The 13,109-nt window shown below is 36.3% G+C and overlaps 1 protein-coding gene across 1 annotated transcript; it reads right to left on the bottom strand.

The window, feature by feature from the left end:
- Positions 1–374: 374 nt before the first annotated feature.
- Positions 375–5,842, bottom strand: myl1 (myosin, light chain 1, alkali; skeletal, fast). Its single transcript, XM_084422266.1, has 6 exons — positions 5,585–5,842; positions 4,085–4,112; positions 2,532–2,675; positions 2,121–2,294; positions 1,010–1,087; positions 375–870 (listed from the first exon to the last, which is right to left on the bottom strand). Exons 1-6 carry the CDS (start codon positions 5,708–5,710, stop codon positions 842–844), a joined length of 579 nt encoding a protein of 192 aa, XP_084278392.1. The 5' UTR covers positions 5,711–5,842; the 3' UTR covers positions 375–841.
- Between the last annotated feature and the right edge of the window lie 7,267 nt (positions 5,843–13,109).

Genomic DNA, 13,109 nt, shown 5'->3' with positions numbered 1-13,109 from the left:
ATATTACTATTATAGTAATAATACCATTGGACTGTAAAACGAAAGAAAAATCCAATAATTTTACATAACAACAATTTTAAAATTGACCGCATTTACTTTCTTGATATACTCATTGTGAACAACCTTCCCATTTTTCCTGATCAGATCAATTCCAGATGTCCAATCCAAAAAAGTCCACCAAGTTTAGGTTTTTCTTTTTGAAGATCACTTTTATCATTTTCACTCTGAATTGGGTTGTGAATACTGTTTCATGTTGACTCTAAATACCTGCTATAATCAGTCATGTTCACCTACCTGTTCACTTACCTCTCACTTGCCTTTCTGCCTTGTGCGCTGAATATGAAAACCATGACATTAATCACAGCAAAAGCTAATACTTTGTGAAAAGTTTATTATGAGAATTGACAGAGGCGAAAAATAAATTAAGACTCTGGGGAAAGGGGAAGGAGGTTTTGCAGGCAGTCCATTAATGGCAGTATATTTAGCACCTTTGACTTTGCGATCCAGACAGTGAGAGGTCAAGGGGGTGGTTTATATTTTTGTGTAATCATGATGCCCCCCCACCCCCCACCACTCACAATGTGTTCCGCTATGGAGAGGCTTGTCCCGGCAAGAACATCACCAAGAATACTAGCTGGAAAAAAAATAAATGGATTCCAAGAATGGACAAAAGAAATAGGAGTCAAGTGGAAAAAAAAAAATAGGAAACACAAATTACAAAATAATTGTTTATAACTAACATCCCGTGTCCCTTTTATCCGTTTCTGAGTTGGTTTTGGAAACATTGTTTGGATGTCCTGACAACATGGAATCTGGAGAAATGCTTCAGTTTCTTCACTTCTTACACAGACATGATGTGTTTGACGAAAGCTGTTTAGAATGAAGAGATTGAAAAAATGTCCATGAGATGCTGGCTTAGAATTACAGGACAACAAACAACGATTATCTCTATACATTTTTTTTTACTGTGATTAATGTGCAATGAGACAATGAAAGGAACTGAACTGACCCTCATAGTTCACACAGCCATTTTCATCCTCCTGGCCTTGCATGAGAGCATCAATCTCAGCTTCAGTCATTTTCTCACCTGCAGGGAAAGTGAGAAGTATAGTTTGATCATGACATTAAACAGGCTGAAAGACAGAAGCTCGCCATTAAAGTGCATTTTAACCACTGCACAAAATGTTCTTTATATTCTTAAAATATTCTTCACAATAAAAAAAGAAAAGAACTGTACATATTTTAAGACCTGTTCACTAAAAGGTTATTTGAGGAACCCCAAAATTCTTAATTCTTAAAAAAAAAAACTTTTGGAACCTTTATTTTTAAGTATAGCATTAAAAAAACGAAGGTATGCTGAAAGATACAGTACAACTTGCTGAAATGTATCATATCTCCTGTAATCTGCCAATCAGTGTTTCAAACGCGGAAAGATATCCATAAAAAAAGTTTGTGAACAACATGATTGTCACAACGTTTGTCTCAGAAAAGTCGTTAAAGTTTATTCTTAAATTATTAATATATGCACTTTATTATAGATACTTTATTTTTTTATCTTATCTTGTTTTAATAATTTAATGAAGGCTATGTTTTAGTAAATCATCTAATTCTGTTTAAAAATGCAATTTTCTCAATGTTTTTATGACAGTCACCATTTCAATTATTATATCTTGACAACAGGCTTGATTAGTAGAAACATTATAATACTATGTTATATCAGTGGTTCCCAGTTAGGGGACCTCAGCAAACAGGATGACTTAAAATTATTTAATTATATATAAAACTTAAGATGTAAACTGAACATATCCCCCCCAATGACAATTGTTTTTATAGAAGAACATTCATTTTAATTGCTTTTAAAATGAAAGCAGAAATAAAGTTCATATCTTAGCTAATATAAGGGGGTCAAACGGTTGAGGCACACTGATATATATAATTACAAAGCAGACTTTGCTTTTACATTCAGTTCATTCAAAGTTTCAAGGTAAAAAAACAACAACAACTCAAAATGATTGAGTAGGTCGTCACATGTGTTGTTTCAAAAGAGTCCACTCTCATTATTGATGTGAATTTGGAATTGCAGAAGTGATCTCATCTACTTGTTCATTTTGGCCACTTACCCAGTGTTGACAAGACGATACGCAGCTCAGCACCCATTACTGTTCCGTTGCCCTCCTTATCGAATACACGCAGACCCTCAACGTAGTCATCAAATGTTGCCTTGTTTGGGCTGTTTATCACAAACTGCAGCATGGGCAGGAAACCATCAAAGTCGACTCTCTTGTTTGCCATGTCTGTGAACAGGGACATAAGTGAATAAAGGAGTCATAGAGGGCAGATGCAGTGAAACATAATGCACTGCAAGCCCCTGTCATGACACCAACCTTCTGCCAATTACAGTTAAACAAACAGGCATCTGAAATATTTCACTGTGAAAGCTCCTGACAGTGCTAATGTTGACTAGAAGTACTTTCAGTGTAGCCAATAAAAAAAATAAAAAAATAAAAAGAATGGAAAAAAAATCCATGTACCATCAGCGGTGGGGTTGCCCAGGATCAATGCAACCTCTTTGTTGGTTGGGTTCTGTCCCAGTGCACGCATGATATCTGCAATCTGGTTGAAGGCTACTTTGCTGTCACCAACTCTGTCGAAAAGTCCGAAGGCCTCCCTGTAATCTGGAATTGTGTAGAGATTTTTTTTTATTATTGAAAGTTGAAGTGTGTCATTTCTGCACACATTAGTTTCAAACAGGTTTCCTGAACACATCCCTGTCTGCCATTGGTTCATCAAACAGATGGTCCTGCCCACAACTCACTTCCAGTTATTTAGCTGTATAAAAACAGTGTTATATGCTGCTTAATATTGCAAACTAGTATTAGTTATCATATTTTTTATTATTGTAATCATAAACACATGGGTTTTAGCACAAATAGTTGCACTCTGTCCATTCGCCATGCTTCGTTATTCTTCTAGTTATCGATCTATAGTGGTAATGAACCAGAAGTCTTGTACATAGGCACTTTAAATGTCTAATTTGAAGATTAAACTTTATGTAACTTTTGCATATTTTTTAAAGACTTTTACTATTTTGCCCCAACAAAAAGAAAAATGACTTTTTAATTGATTTGATATCAGTTTTCACACAAATTTTTCTCCAAACCTGGGCATATTAAGACAAAGTTGTCTGCCATATGTCAGTTTATAGTCTAAGAGACTCAGTTTTGCTTATAACAATTTTTTTTTAACAAAATGAATAGGCATCTACAATGGCCATCAAAATGATGCATTTTATTCAGATCTCTCAAACAAACAGGTGCTTGCAAAACATCAGGTTCCCTTTTTAACCACTACCTTTAAATTTGTGGGTTTCTCAATTTGTTAAAACATATTTAACGGTTGAAATTGATTTAACAGATAACCAAAGATGAGCAGACTAAGTAATAATCAGTGCTCAGTATTTCTATGGGCAGCATCATGGCTATTAGCTCACTGGAATATGATATGCTAAAAGATTAATAGCTTCATCTGATTTCCGCACAAAGCCAGCTGCCAGCAACGAAGTGACAGGAGCAGGGGGAGACATTCAAAGAGTCACCATGGAATGGATATGCTCCCCCAAGAATATAACTCCCTCCATATAAAGGCAGTACCATGTGAGGCCAGAATGCTGACTGAGGTGTAACTCACACCCAGGATGGCGAAAGCTGCCCACCACGGAGCAATGGCCACATTCTTCTATGTAAAATGCAGCACTGAACAATGGTGCAAATTAATTGCATTGAATTGCTTGACCTTTATAGCACAATAGAAGTAAATCCCAAAACACTTTGGGAATTTGACTCAAGTTGCTTACTTCAAACCACTTAAAATGTTCTAAGCTTTTGAATTAATATTGCTGCTAGTTTGTCATTAAATTCCTGCCAGATTATAATTAGTTGAATTGAAATAGGATATTTAATATCTAATTATCCTTCTGCAGGATTTTTCCTGCTTTATTTTAAGCACCACATTCCATGTTAACTCATACATAGGTGTGAGCAACAGTTGTGGAATCAAAAAAAAATAAAAAATAAAAAAATCTCACCTTCCATCTGGTCCGGGCTGAAATCAACCTGCAGGAAACCAGAGGTGCATATTACTTCATATCCCATAAGTCATCAACAAATATAATATAATATGCAGATCAGTAGGCTATGTACATTTACATATATAGATCAAACATTCATAACAGCTGCATTTGAATCTGTTTAACAGTACATAGTGTAGTTATGCTAAATGTATTATTAAAGCTATTATAAATTCTCACCCAACCTTAATGCAGACATTTTCTTTTATAAGCAATATGAGGAAATTAGAGTTACATTTTATTCTGTTCCATTCCAGAATATTTGCATACTTATATATTGAAAGTATCTGTATAAAAGTACAGATCTGTGTGCCCTTTCTGTCTGTGTTCTGTATGTAAATTACAAATCAAACCAGTTAGTTTAAATCAGTTTAAACACAGTAATATAATTTAGTTTACATTACATTTGATCTGTTCTAATTTTATATTTTAATTTTTATTGTATAATATTATTATCATCATATTAATCAGTCAGAATATCAAAGGAAAATAAGATATATCGGGTATGGTAAATATCAGGGCAGTCGGAGTAATGGTTGAAGCAAAACACTTTCGTAAAATAATAATCAGCCATGCAAATTTCCACAACATAAATCAGGGAGAATATGTGCATAGCCTGAAGATGTGGGATGATTTTCAAGACCTGAGAAAATCCATCACATCACTAACACCGTTATGACAGGTGAGTCATTCACAAACAGCTGCTTTAATAGAAAACTGAAGAGTGAGAGCCCCAGATCTTGGCATGCTTAATTTAGTTGCTCAGCTGCTTACAGAACATTAAGGAGCTCCATGTTTGGCCATGTGAAACTTCTCCACATTTGGCTATCTGGGCCAATCAAAAAAGGGGTGTGACCTTTGATTGTAGTTATGCAGGAAAAAACAGAACTTATCCGGAACTATCCGTGGTGCTGAATCCGCCAATAATATTTCCAGCGGTCATCAGGCAATAGAGCAACCTTAGGCAACCGCTTATAATGACTTAAGTCATTAGCAAACAGTTTAACATGCCTAACAAAATAAGCAGGTCATGTAAATTCAAATATAAGGATCAAACTTTCATGACAGTGTAGTTATGTAAAATACACAATGAAAGTGTAAATGCAGGCCTTTTCAGAAATAAGCAAAATGATACTGAAGGCTATAAAACGTCAGAATAACTTACAGATATTATGGATTTATTGCTTCATTAAAAGCAAATGCATGTAATCCCTGGCATGTAAATAATATACATTATTCTGTAGGTGGAAAATATGTATTGATAAAATCAGCATTCATGACATAGGTTACTATTCATTTTTAAAAATGTCTGATTTGTAATTTAGTTTTAAAAAATGCTATAACAAACTGCATACTTCAATGTCGGCTATCACTGCAAATGTCACTGTAAAGAGTGAGCAGTAGAATTAACTTTTCACTGAGAATCTGTCTGTTTGATATGACAGGAATGGTGGTTACCTTCACAGCGGACAGATCCACTGCAGCGGGTTTAGGTGGGGCCTCAGGTTCGGGCGCGGGAGCAGGAGCAGGTGCAGCTGCAGCCTTGGGGGGATCGGGCTTCTTAGCGTCCTTCTTAGGTGCCATTTTTTTTAGTCTAAGTTATTTGTCCGCCGGGAAGGAAGTTAACACAGGGAGTGGACCACAGCTTGGAGGATACTCAGCATTCTCAAGGTAAGCATAGATGTTTATATACCTCGTATTATGTACCTCGGAGTTGATGTCAGACTGATGCTCAGGCGGATTGGGTCGTTGGCCACAGAGGGGAGGGCTCGCGCGCCCCAAATGGAGAAGGGGGCGAAGCGCGGTGAAAAGGGTCGTAAATCTCATTTCAACTTTAGGTCAGACAACAACCCGCGAATTTTCTTGAGAAATGATTAGGGCTCGTGCGGATTAAATGTGTACCGCAACCACCTTTTTTAATGGAGACTTTTATAATATATTTAAGATGTGTTCCTAGTTTACTGCTTGCTTATAAAAAAAAAATAATAATAATAAAAAAAAAACTTTCGTCGTGAAACTATATGGAGGGAAATGTGACTGTGAAACTGTAGAAAGTGTAAATAAAATGGCGGTCGTGAGGATGCAATCCAGCGAGACACTCGCAATCGGACGGAAGTTTATTGTCAAAACACTGTCATTATTGTCTTTAATTTACAGATCATGGCAACATTCAATTTTTTTATTTTTTTATTTTTTGGTAGGCTAACACTTTACAATAAGGTTCATTTGTTAACATTATTAATAACATTATGTATTAACTAACATGAACTAAACATGAGCAATAGCCTGCTTTATTTGTTAATCTTTGTTAATGTCAGTTAAAAATAAAGCTGTTCATTGTTTGTTCTTGTTAGTTCATAGTGCATTCACTAATGTTAACAAGATTTTAATAAAGTATTGGTAAACGTTGAAATTAACATTAACAAAGATTAATAAATACTGTGTAAGTGGAGTTCATTATTAGTTCATGCTAACTTATGTAGTTAACTAATGTTAACCAATGAACCTTATTGTAAAGTGTTACCATATTTTTACTATTGTTTACATCCTCACAATAATGTTTCAAAGAATGTGTAATGGCACCAGATTATGGCTAAAAATACCAGGACAGGTGGCTAGAATGTGACCACTTTCTCCCAAATAAATGAAAGTATGCTGGTATGTTGTCATTTCAGTGAAAGTGAAATGTCAAAGGACGAAAAAAGGAAGTTAATTAATGTAAATTATCTAACATTTTGATGAGAGTGAATGTGGCTACTTTGTTGAAATAAGAAAATAGTTATTAAATAGAAATAAAATATTGAATAAAATAAATATCTGATAATATTTTAATTATTTTAAAATAAAAAAAATAATAAAATGGAAATGTAAAACAATTTTCATGTAGCCTACTGTACACAAATTGTGTTTCAGACTGATCTTCCATGTGCTAGAAGCCCAGGAGTCATCTGAGTAGGGAGAGATGTTTGTCGAAGAGTGGATCTCTTCCAGCATCCAAATTCGTCCCTTATCATGTGTGTGAGCAAAGTGCAGACAGTATGAGAAATGATGAGAGGCAGAGAGAAATCAAACTGTGAAGTGAATGAAAGTTGATAGTGACATTGAGTGACTAAACAGTCTTTGTTCATCTCAGCCTGGACTCTTGGGAAAGGGAGTTATTGGAGTCTGAAAGTCTTAAGGAGACCTCAGCTGCTGATGCCCGTTACCTCACAAAGCACATAGACAATTTCCCCCACCCCTCTCTCATCTAAATATGTCTTGCTGGCCCTTTCCCCACCCCCAGAGGAGCGCCATTAACGTAGAGACGCAAGATATTCATTCACCCTTCTCAACCCCACTGCTTTCCCCTTGTGGAGGCTTGGACCTGCTTTCTTTGACCCCCTTCAGTTGTATCCCAGCTGTCATCAGGGCTCACCCCTGCCATCTAGAAGTACCTTCTCTAAGAACCTTCCCCCCTCCTGTCCCACCCACCTGCCCATCAGAACCAACACCCCCCTCAACTCTTAATGATTTTAGCAGCTAACTCACTTTTAGCCTGCTTAGTTATTTGGTAAGGTTAGTGGGGATGGGGAGGAGTCATCAAGTTTGATGGAAGACTCAACATGTCCATAGATGACTCCTGTTGTGTGAGTTGTTTGGCCTTGATTCTTAATTTTCCCCTAAAGTTAAAAAATGTGTATGCATTTGGTGCTAAATAAAGGTGCTTAAAGGGTTAGTCCACCCAAAAATAAAAGTTCTGTCATCATTTACATACCCTCATGTTGTTCCAAACCTGTATGCATTCCTTTTTTCTGTGGAAAACAAAAGAAAACATTTTGTGGAAAGATGGTAACCAAAATGTATCAGTTCCATTGACTTCCATTATATTTTTTGACCATACAATGAAAGTCAATAATGGGTAGCCAAACTGTTTGGTTACCAACATTCTTCAAAATATCTGGGGCCTCATTTATAAAGCTTGCGTACGCACAAAACGGGGCTGAAAACATGCGTACGCCAGTTCCTGCGCAAAAGGTGGGATTTATGAAGAAAAACTTGACGTGAAAATATGCGCACCTACACGCAAACTCTGACCCATGCGTACGCACATTTTGGAGACGGAGCAGTTTGGCGACACCGATGGTGAGTTGGAGTTAAATGTCTTTTTGGTCACTTTTAGAATTTAGAATTAAAATTAAACATAATACAGAAAGATAATACAAATATAATTTCCCTCACCAAGCCTGTCACTTGAAGCAAATATCCATTCCTTCTTATGTCCGCGCCAGCGAGCGCGTTGGGCCGTTTAGTGAAACTGACGCAGTTTAAATAAATAAAATAATGATTTAAACTATGTTTTACTTCTGATATAAACATTTAGATTAAATATGCCATTCAAATTATGGAGTTAAACACTTAAACATGAAATCATACTGAAAAGTTACAACATTTTTTTATATTCAATTCAATCAATAGAAATATTTGTTGTGGATGCGATTGTTTTTGAACACTTTTCCTGTGGCGTGCTGCGTTTTAATGTTTTAACCACAGAGATAATTGCTTATCATGATAATACCAGTCTGAGAAAATAGTTTCGTGCAAATAATGCCCAAGGCCTATCTGTTTCCATTAAAAATATAAATCAATTAAAAATACAATACGGCAAGTGGAAAAGATTGAGAAAAACTTTCTCTGAAATGTATTTTACACTATTTGATTTATGTAGGCTATTCAAAAACAAGGCAAGGATAACTACTTGATTTGTATTAATGTAATGTTTCTTGTACCGTTTATATCATTTGCATATGATTATTCATCCACGTGATAACGTTTAAGTTATCACGTGGATGAATAATCATATGCAAATGATATGTAGATGAGGATCTGCATAGTAAAACTAGGCGTTGTAAGCTCCATATATGGTTATTTCGGGTGGAGACGCATGTACGCACAATCTTCCGCTGACTGGGATTTATAAAGTGAATTCTGCGCAGGTACTGGCGTACGCACGGTTTTATAAGTCTGAATATTTTTTTGCGTACGCCATTTTTGGCTTTTGTGCGTACGTACACTTTTAGTAAGGTTCCTACGCACAGTTTTATAAATGAGGCCCCAGGTTTGGAACAACATGAGGGTGAGTAAATGATGACAGAATTTAAATATTTGAGTGGACTATCCCTTTAAGAATGTTTAAATATATCACAAAAGTTATCCTTTGAGTTAAAATATGAACTGAATCATATAAAGATGAAACAACAGAGTGTCAACCAATAATAACACATGTGACTCGTTTTACGTCATTCAGTCATATGTTTTCAGTGTATCATGTGATCAGCACAAAAATATCCTGTTTTCCACAGCAACCTGAGACAGAGTGAAGCATACATGTAAATATAAAACCCCTGCATCATAAACATGCTACTCCAACTCAGGTATGAAAACATTCCCATCTGACTCTCCTCAAACTACACAAAGCTATACTAATGAGGTAAGCAAGCTTATGCCCATCATACAGTAAAAAGCCTGCAGGGTGTCATGCCGTGGTGACGCACATCTCTGGATTCATTAAGTGTCTTTTTGAGAGCGCAACAGTGAGGACGTGCCAACCGTGAGGGAGGAGACAGACACTCAGGGGAAAGGTGAAAAGGTCTCACAGTGAAACACTTCACGTGTGGCCAAGGAAATAACGATGGTTTTCTTCGATAGTACATATTTTCCACCTGATAAATAACATGCATTGACTTAACATGATTTGTTTGAATTATTTTTCGGTTAAATCCTAGCACTTTTATATGTGGACTAATTTCTGATCTTATCCTATAAATATAATTTTGATAATTGGACAATACAACAGTATGCATCAGTGACTAAAGAGGCATATACAATCTAACGGATTTGTACAGTGTCTAAAAATATATATTTTTTTTTACTATTTTAGGCATTAGTCACAGGTGTCTTATAACATTAGAATACTGATATGGGATGATAATATTGTATATACCCACAACTATATGCAAAAAATAAACACAACTACACCTATCCCATAGCAATACTTCTTAATCTTATATTTGTGTCTCTCTTTGCAAATGTTTTTATTATTGCTGTTGTTGTTATTATGTCTGAATGTTGACTGAACGTGACTCTGAAACTGTACTGGCTCACAGTATCAGCTAACAACACATTGAAACTATTCAGAGGTGAAGCTGTCTCTTTTATTGTCACTCCCATGTCTGGGACAGGAAAATGTCTAATATCCTCATGATGTCACATAGAGCTGAGTTTGGGCCTTAAACACTCACAAATATGATATTTTAAACACTTCTGACAGATACAAGTATACAATTTTGGATATTTTCTCACATCCTATATAAAATAGTGTGAATAATGTATCTACCTCAGTTGGCTGTATGATTCAAGAGATACTGAAGGACAAACTGCACTGGGTGAATGAAACATGGCGCTGCTGTCTTAAGAATAGAGAAGGAAGTGACGCGCTATTTTCAGATAACCTCAACAGAGCAACAGAAGCACTCTGACTCATAGAGGTCACAGATTCTGCATAGTTCGGACCTCAAGGGTTCTGATGTGAATCCCCATAACTAAAAGTGTTACTCACTCTCCTCACTCCTTACTAATTCCATAAGGAATGGGATTGTAACTTAGCCCCTGGACAGATGGGCTTTATTTATAGCCCTTCCTGAAGAGGTGCAAAGTTTTCTTGGGATCTCTCTGAGCGGGTGGGGGGGTGGGGGGGCACAGCTCCTTACCCTTAAAGCCATCTCAGACAGATTAGGGTAAAGCTAAACAAAGCAGCACACAGCATTGAAAAGTGACTGCTACTCCCAATGAGGGTCTCCAAGCCATTGGAACGGCAGCCCCTACTCTAAAAGAATACCTATTATAGTTCCTTGGAATTGCTGAAGTCACCAACACACGTCATCAGAGAAGCCCGCCCATCACTTCTGGTTCAAGTGCTGAGATGGAATAAAATACAAAGAAGGAATCATTTGCATATACTAGAGGCTGGCAGAATGTTCTAGTGCTGCATTAGATATGCTGAGATGTGGATAAGCTCTTCAGGATGACAAAATAAAACAGCTATTGCAATGACAGGCCCCTAAATCTTACACCTAAATATACATAAATAAATAACAATAAAAAAAAATAAAAAAAATGTTTGCTCAAGTTTCTGAATCTCTGAAAGTTCCAAAATGGCTTTATTAATTTATATAAATGAATCGACTTTAACCTTGCATGCATTATTTAAGGTTTTTTTTTTCTTTTCTTTTTTTTGTGAAAAATGGTCACTCATTTTATTCTGTTGTCATCCATAGAGGAAAGACACAACTAATGAGTTTAGATAGAGACCAACATGGCCTTGGTTATTTTCAGACCCTTGTATATGGCTGGGGATCTTTGAAAACAGCAAATGGGATCCCGGCCAAAATGGATGGGCTCCAGAAGAAGAAACTAACCGTATTTGTGTAGTGTGAGCTATAATAGAAAGCTATGCATTTCTGAAACACCCCATACTCCCTAATCACTTAGCAATTTTCCGTTAATGCCAGCAGGCTCTTAGAATAGAAAAAGAGCACTGAAATATTGCAGGCTATGTTAAGACAGGGATGTTCTCTCCACTGAATTTCTCATGTAGACACAAGGATCACATTGTAGGAGAATCATTCAATGTAAACATGATGATTTCATCCCATACTGAAGTACAATGCTAGATTCAGCTGGATGCTATTTACTTATTTAAATTAAAAGGAACTGCATTATAATAACTCAGTGGATGCCATATTCTTGATAGTTACGTTTTTCCCTCATCATAATAATGTTAAAACTCAACAAATACTGTTTAAGCATCGCTTGGTTTTTGTTTCACAGATCTCATGGAATCTCAACAGTAGATGAGTTTTCATAGGATGACGGCTAGAGGGCAGTGCACTGTAAAACAATGGATCAGAGTTTGGCTGGTTATTTTCTACTGTATGCCCCTGCTGGTAGAGGCAAAAAGCTTATTTCTCTATTTCTAGCTTTCTTGCATAAAACATATAAAATGAAAATATTTTAATACCATATAGTATAGTACATGCTTTACCAGCTCCCCTTTCTGTCTCAAAGATCTGACCATCCAAAACACAAAAGGTAAGTGTTAAATAAATAACAGCATTCCGTAATGAAACCCATTGACAAATACCCTAAATATGGCCACAATATTTGCACAAATATAAAAATTTAACCAGAACTAAACTAATACACAAACTATGATTGCAAAAACATGTGAACAGGTAAATGAGAGACCCTCATTTTCTGACTGAAATGGTACGGTCCAATTTCATGGTTTCGCATAAAGTTGGAGCCAAAACATTGATTTTATGATATCTGGAAATTCAGGTTGATTGAGACACTTTTTGCCATTAAGGTGGCTGAATCAACCTGAATTCACTCTAATATTCTTAATAAATGTTGTAAAAGTTTTGTAGGCTAATTTTAAAGAGTTTATAATTGAGATTAATTATATAGCCTACATAAAGTATAATAAAACAAATCAAACAAAATGTTCACCCATATGAACGTGCAGTGTGCTACACATCTGTTACACAGAAGCATGGTCTGGTTTGTGGTCAAGTTGACACTGCTTACAACCTGCCACAGCCACAGTTGATGTATATTGTTCCTGTCTGAAGACTTTGTCTTTGCTGAATGGTGAAGCACATTATGTGCTGTTTCTGACAGACTGCTGAATCCACCAGAGTGACGGCCTTTGAACTGAGCCCTCCCAGCATGCTCAGCAAAGTCCTGCGCCAGCATTAATCCCCTGATAGGGGCTCTCGCTATTGTCAGAAGGAGAGGAAAAGAGCAGGGATTTGCTCACTGTAGCAAACTGTGGATCAGGGTTGCAAATGTGAATGCATGGTTAGGAAGTGCTGTAGTTTCATCAGAAGTCTGTGTGCTTCTCCTTTAAAAGGCATATTAGAGCTTCCTTTTAAAAATCCTAAAT

The sequence above is a fragment of the Rutilus rutilus genome (genome assembly GCF_951802725.1).
Source record: "Rutilus rutilus genome assembly, chromosome: 10".
NCBI lineage: Eukaryota > Metazoa > Chordata > Actinopteri > Cypriniformes > Leuciscidae > Rutilus > Rutilus rutilus.
This window is presented reverse-complemented; position numbering and strand designations above follow the sequence as displayed.

Bases quoted from the DNA above. Each gene is read 5' to 3' on its own strand.
- myl1 (XM_084422266.1), bottom strand. From the start codon at position 5,710: ATGGCACCTAAGAAGGACGCTAAGAAGCCCGATCCCCCCAAGGCTGCA. The intron at 2,676-4,084 runs GTGAGATTTTTT...ACACAATTCCAG, and splicing joins CAGCCCGGACCAGATGGAAG to ATTACAGGGAGGCCTTCGGA. The intron at 871-1,009 runs GTCAGTTCAGTT...CATTCTAAACAG, and splicing joins TGGCTGTGTGAACTATGAGG to CTTTCGTCAAACACATCATG.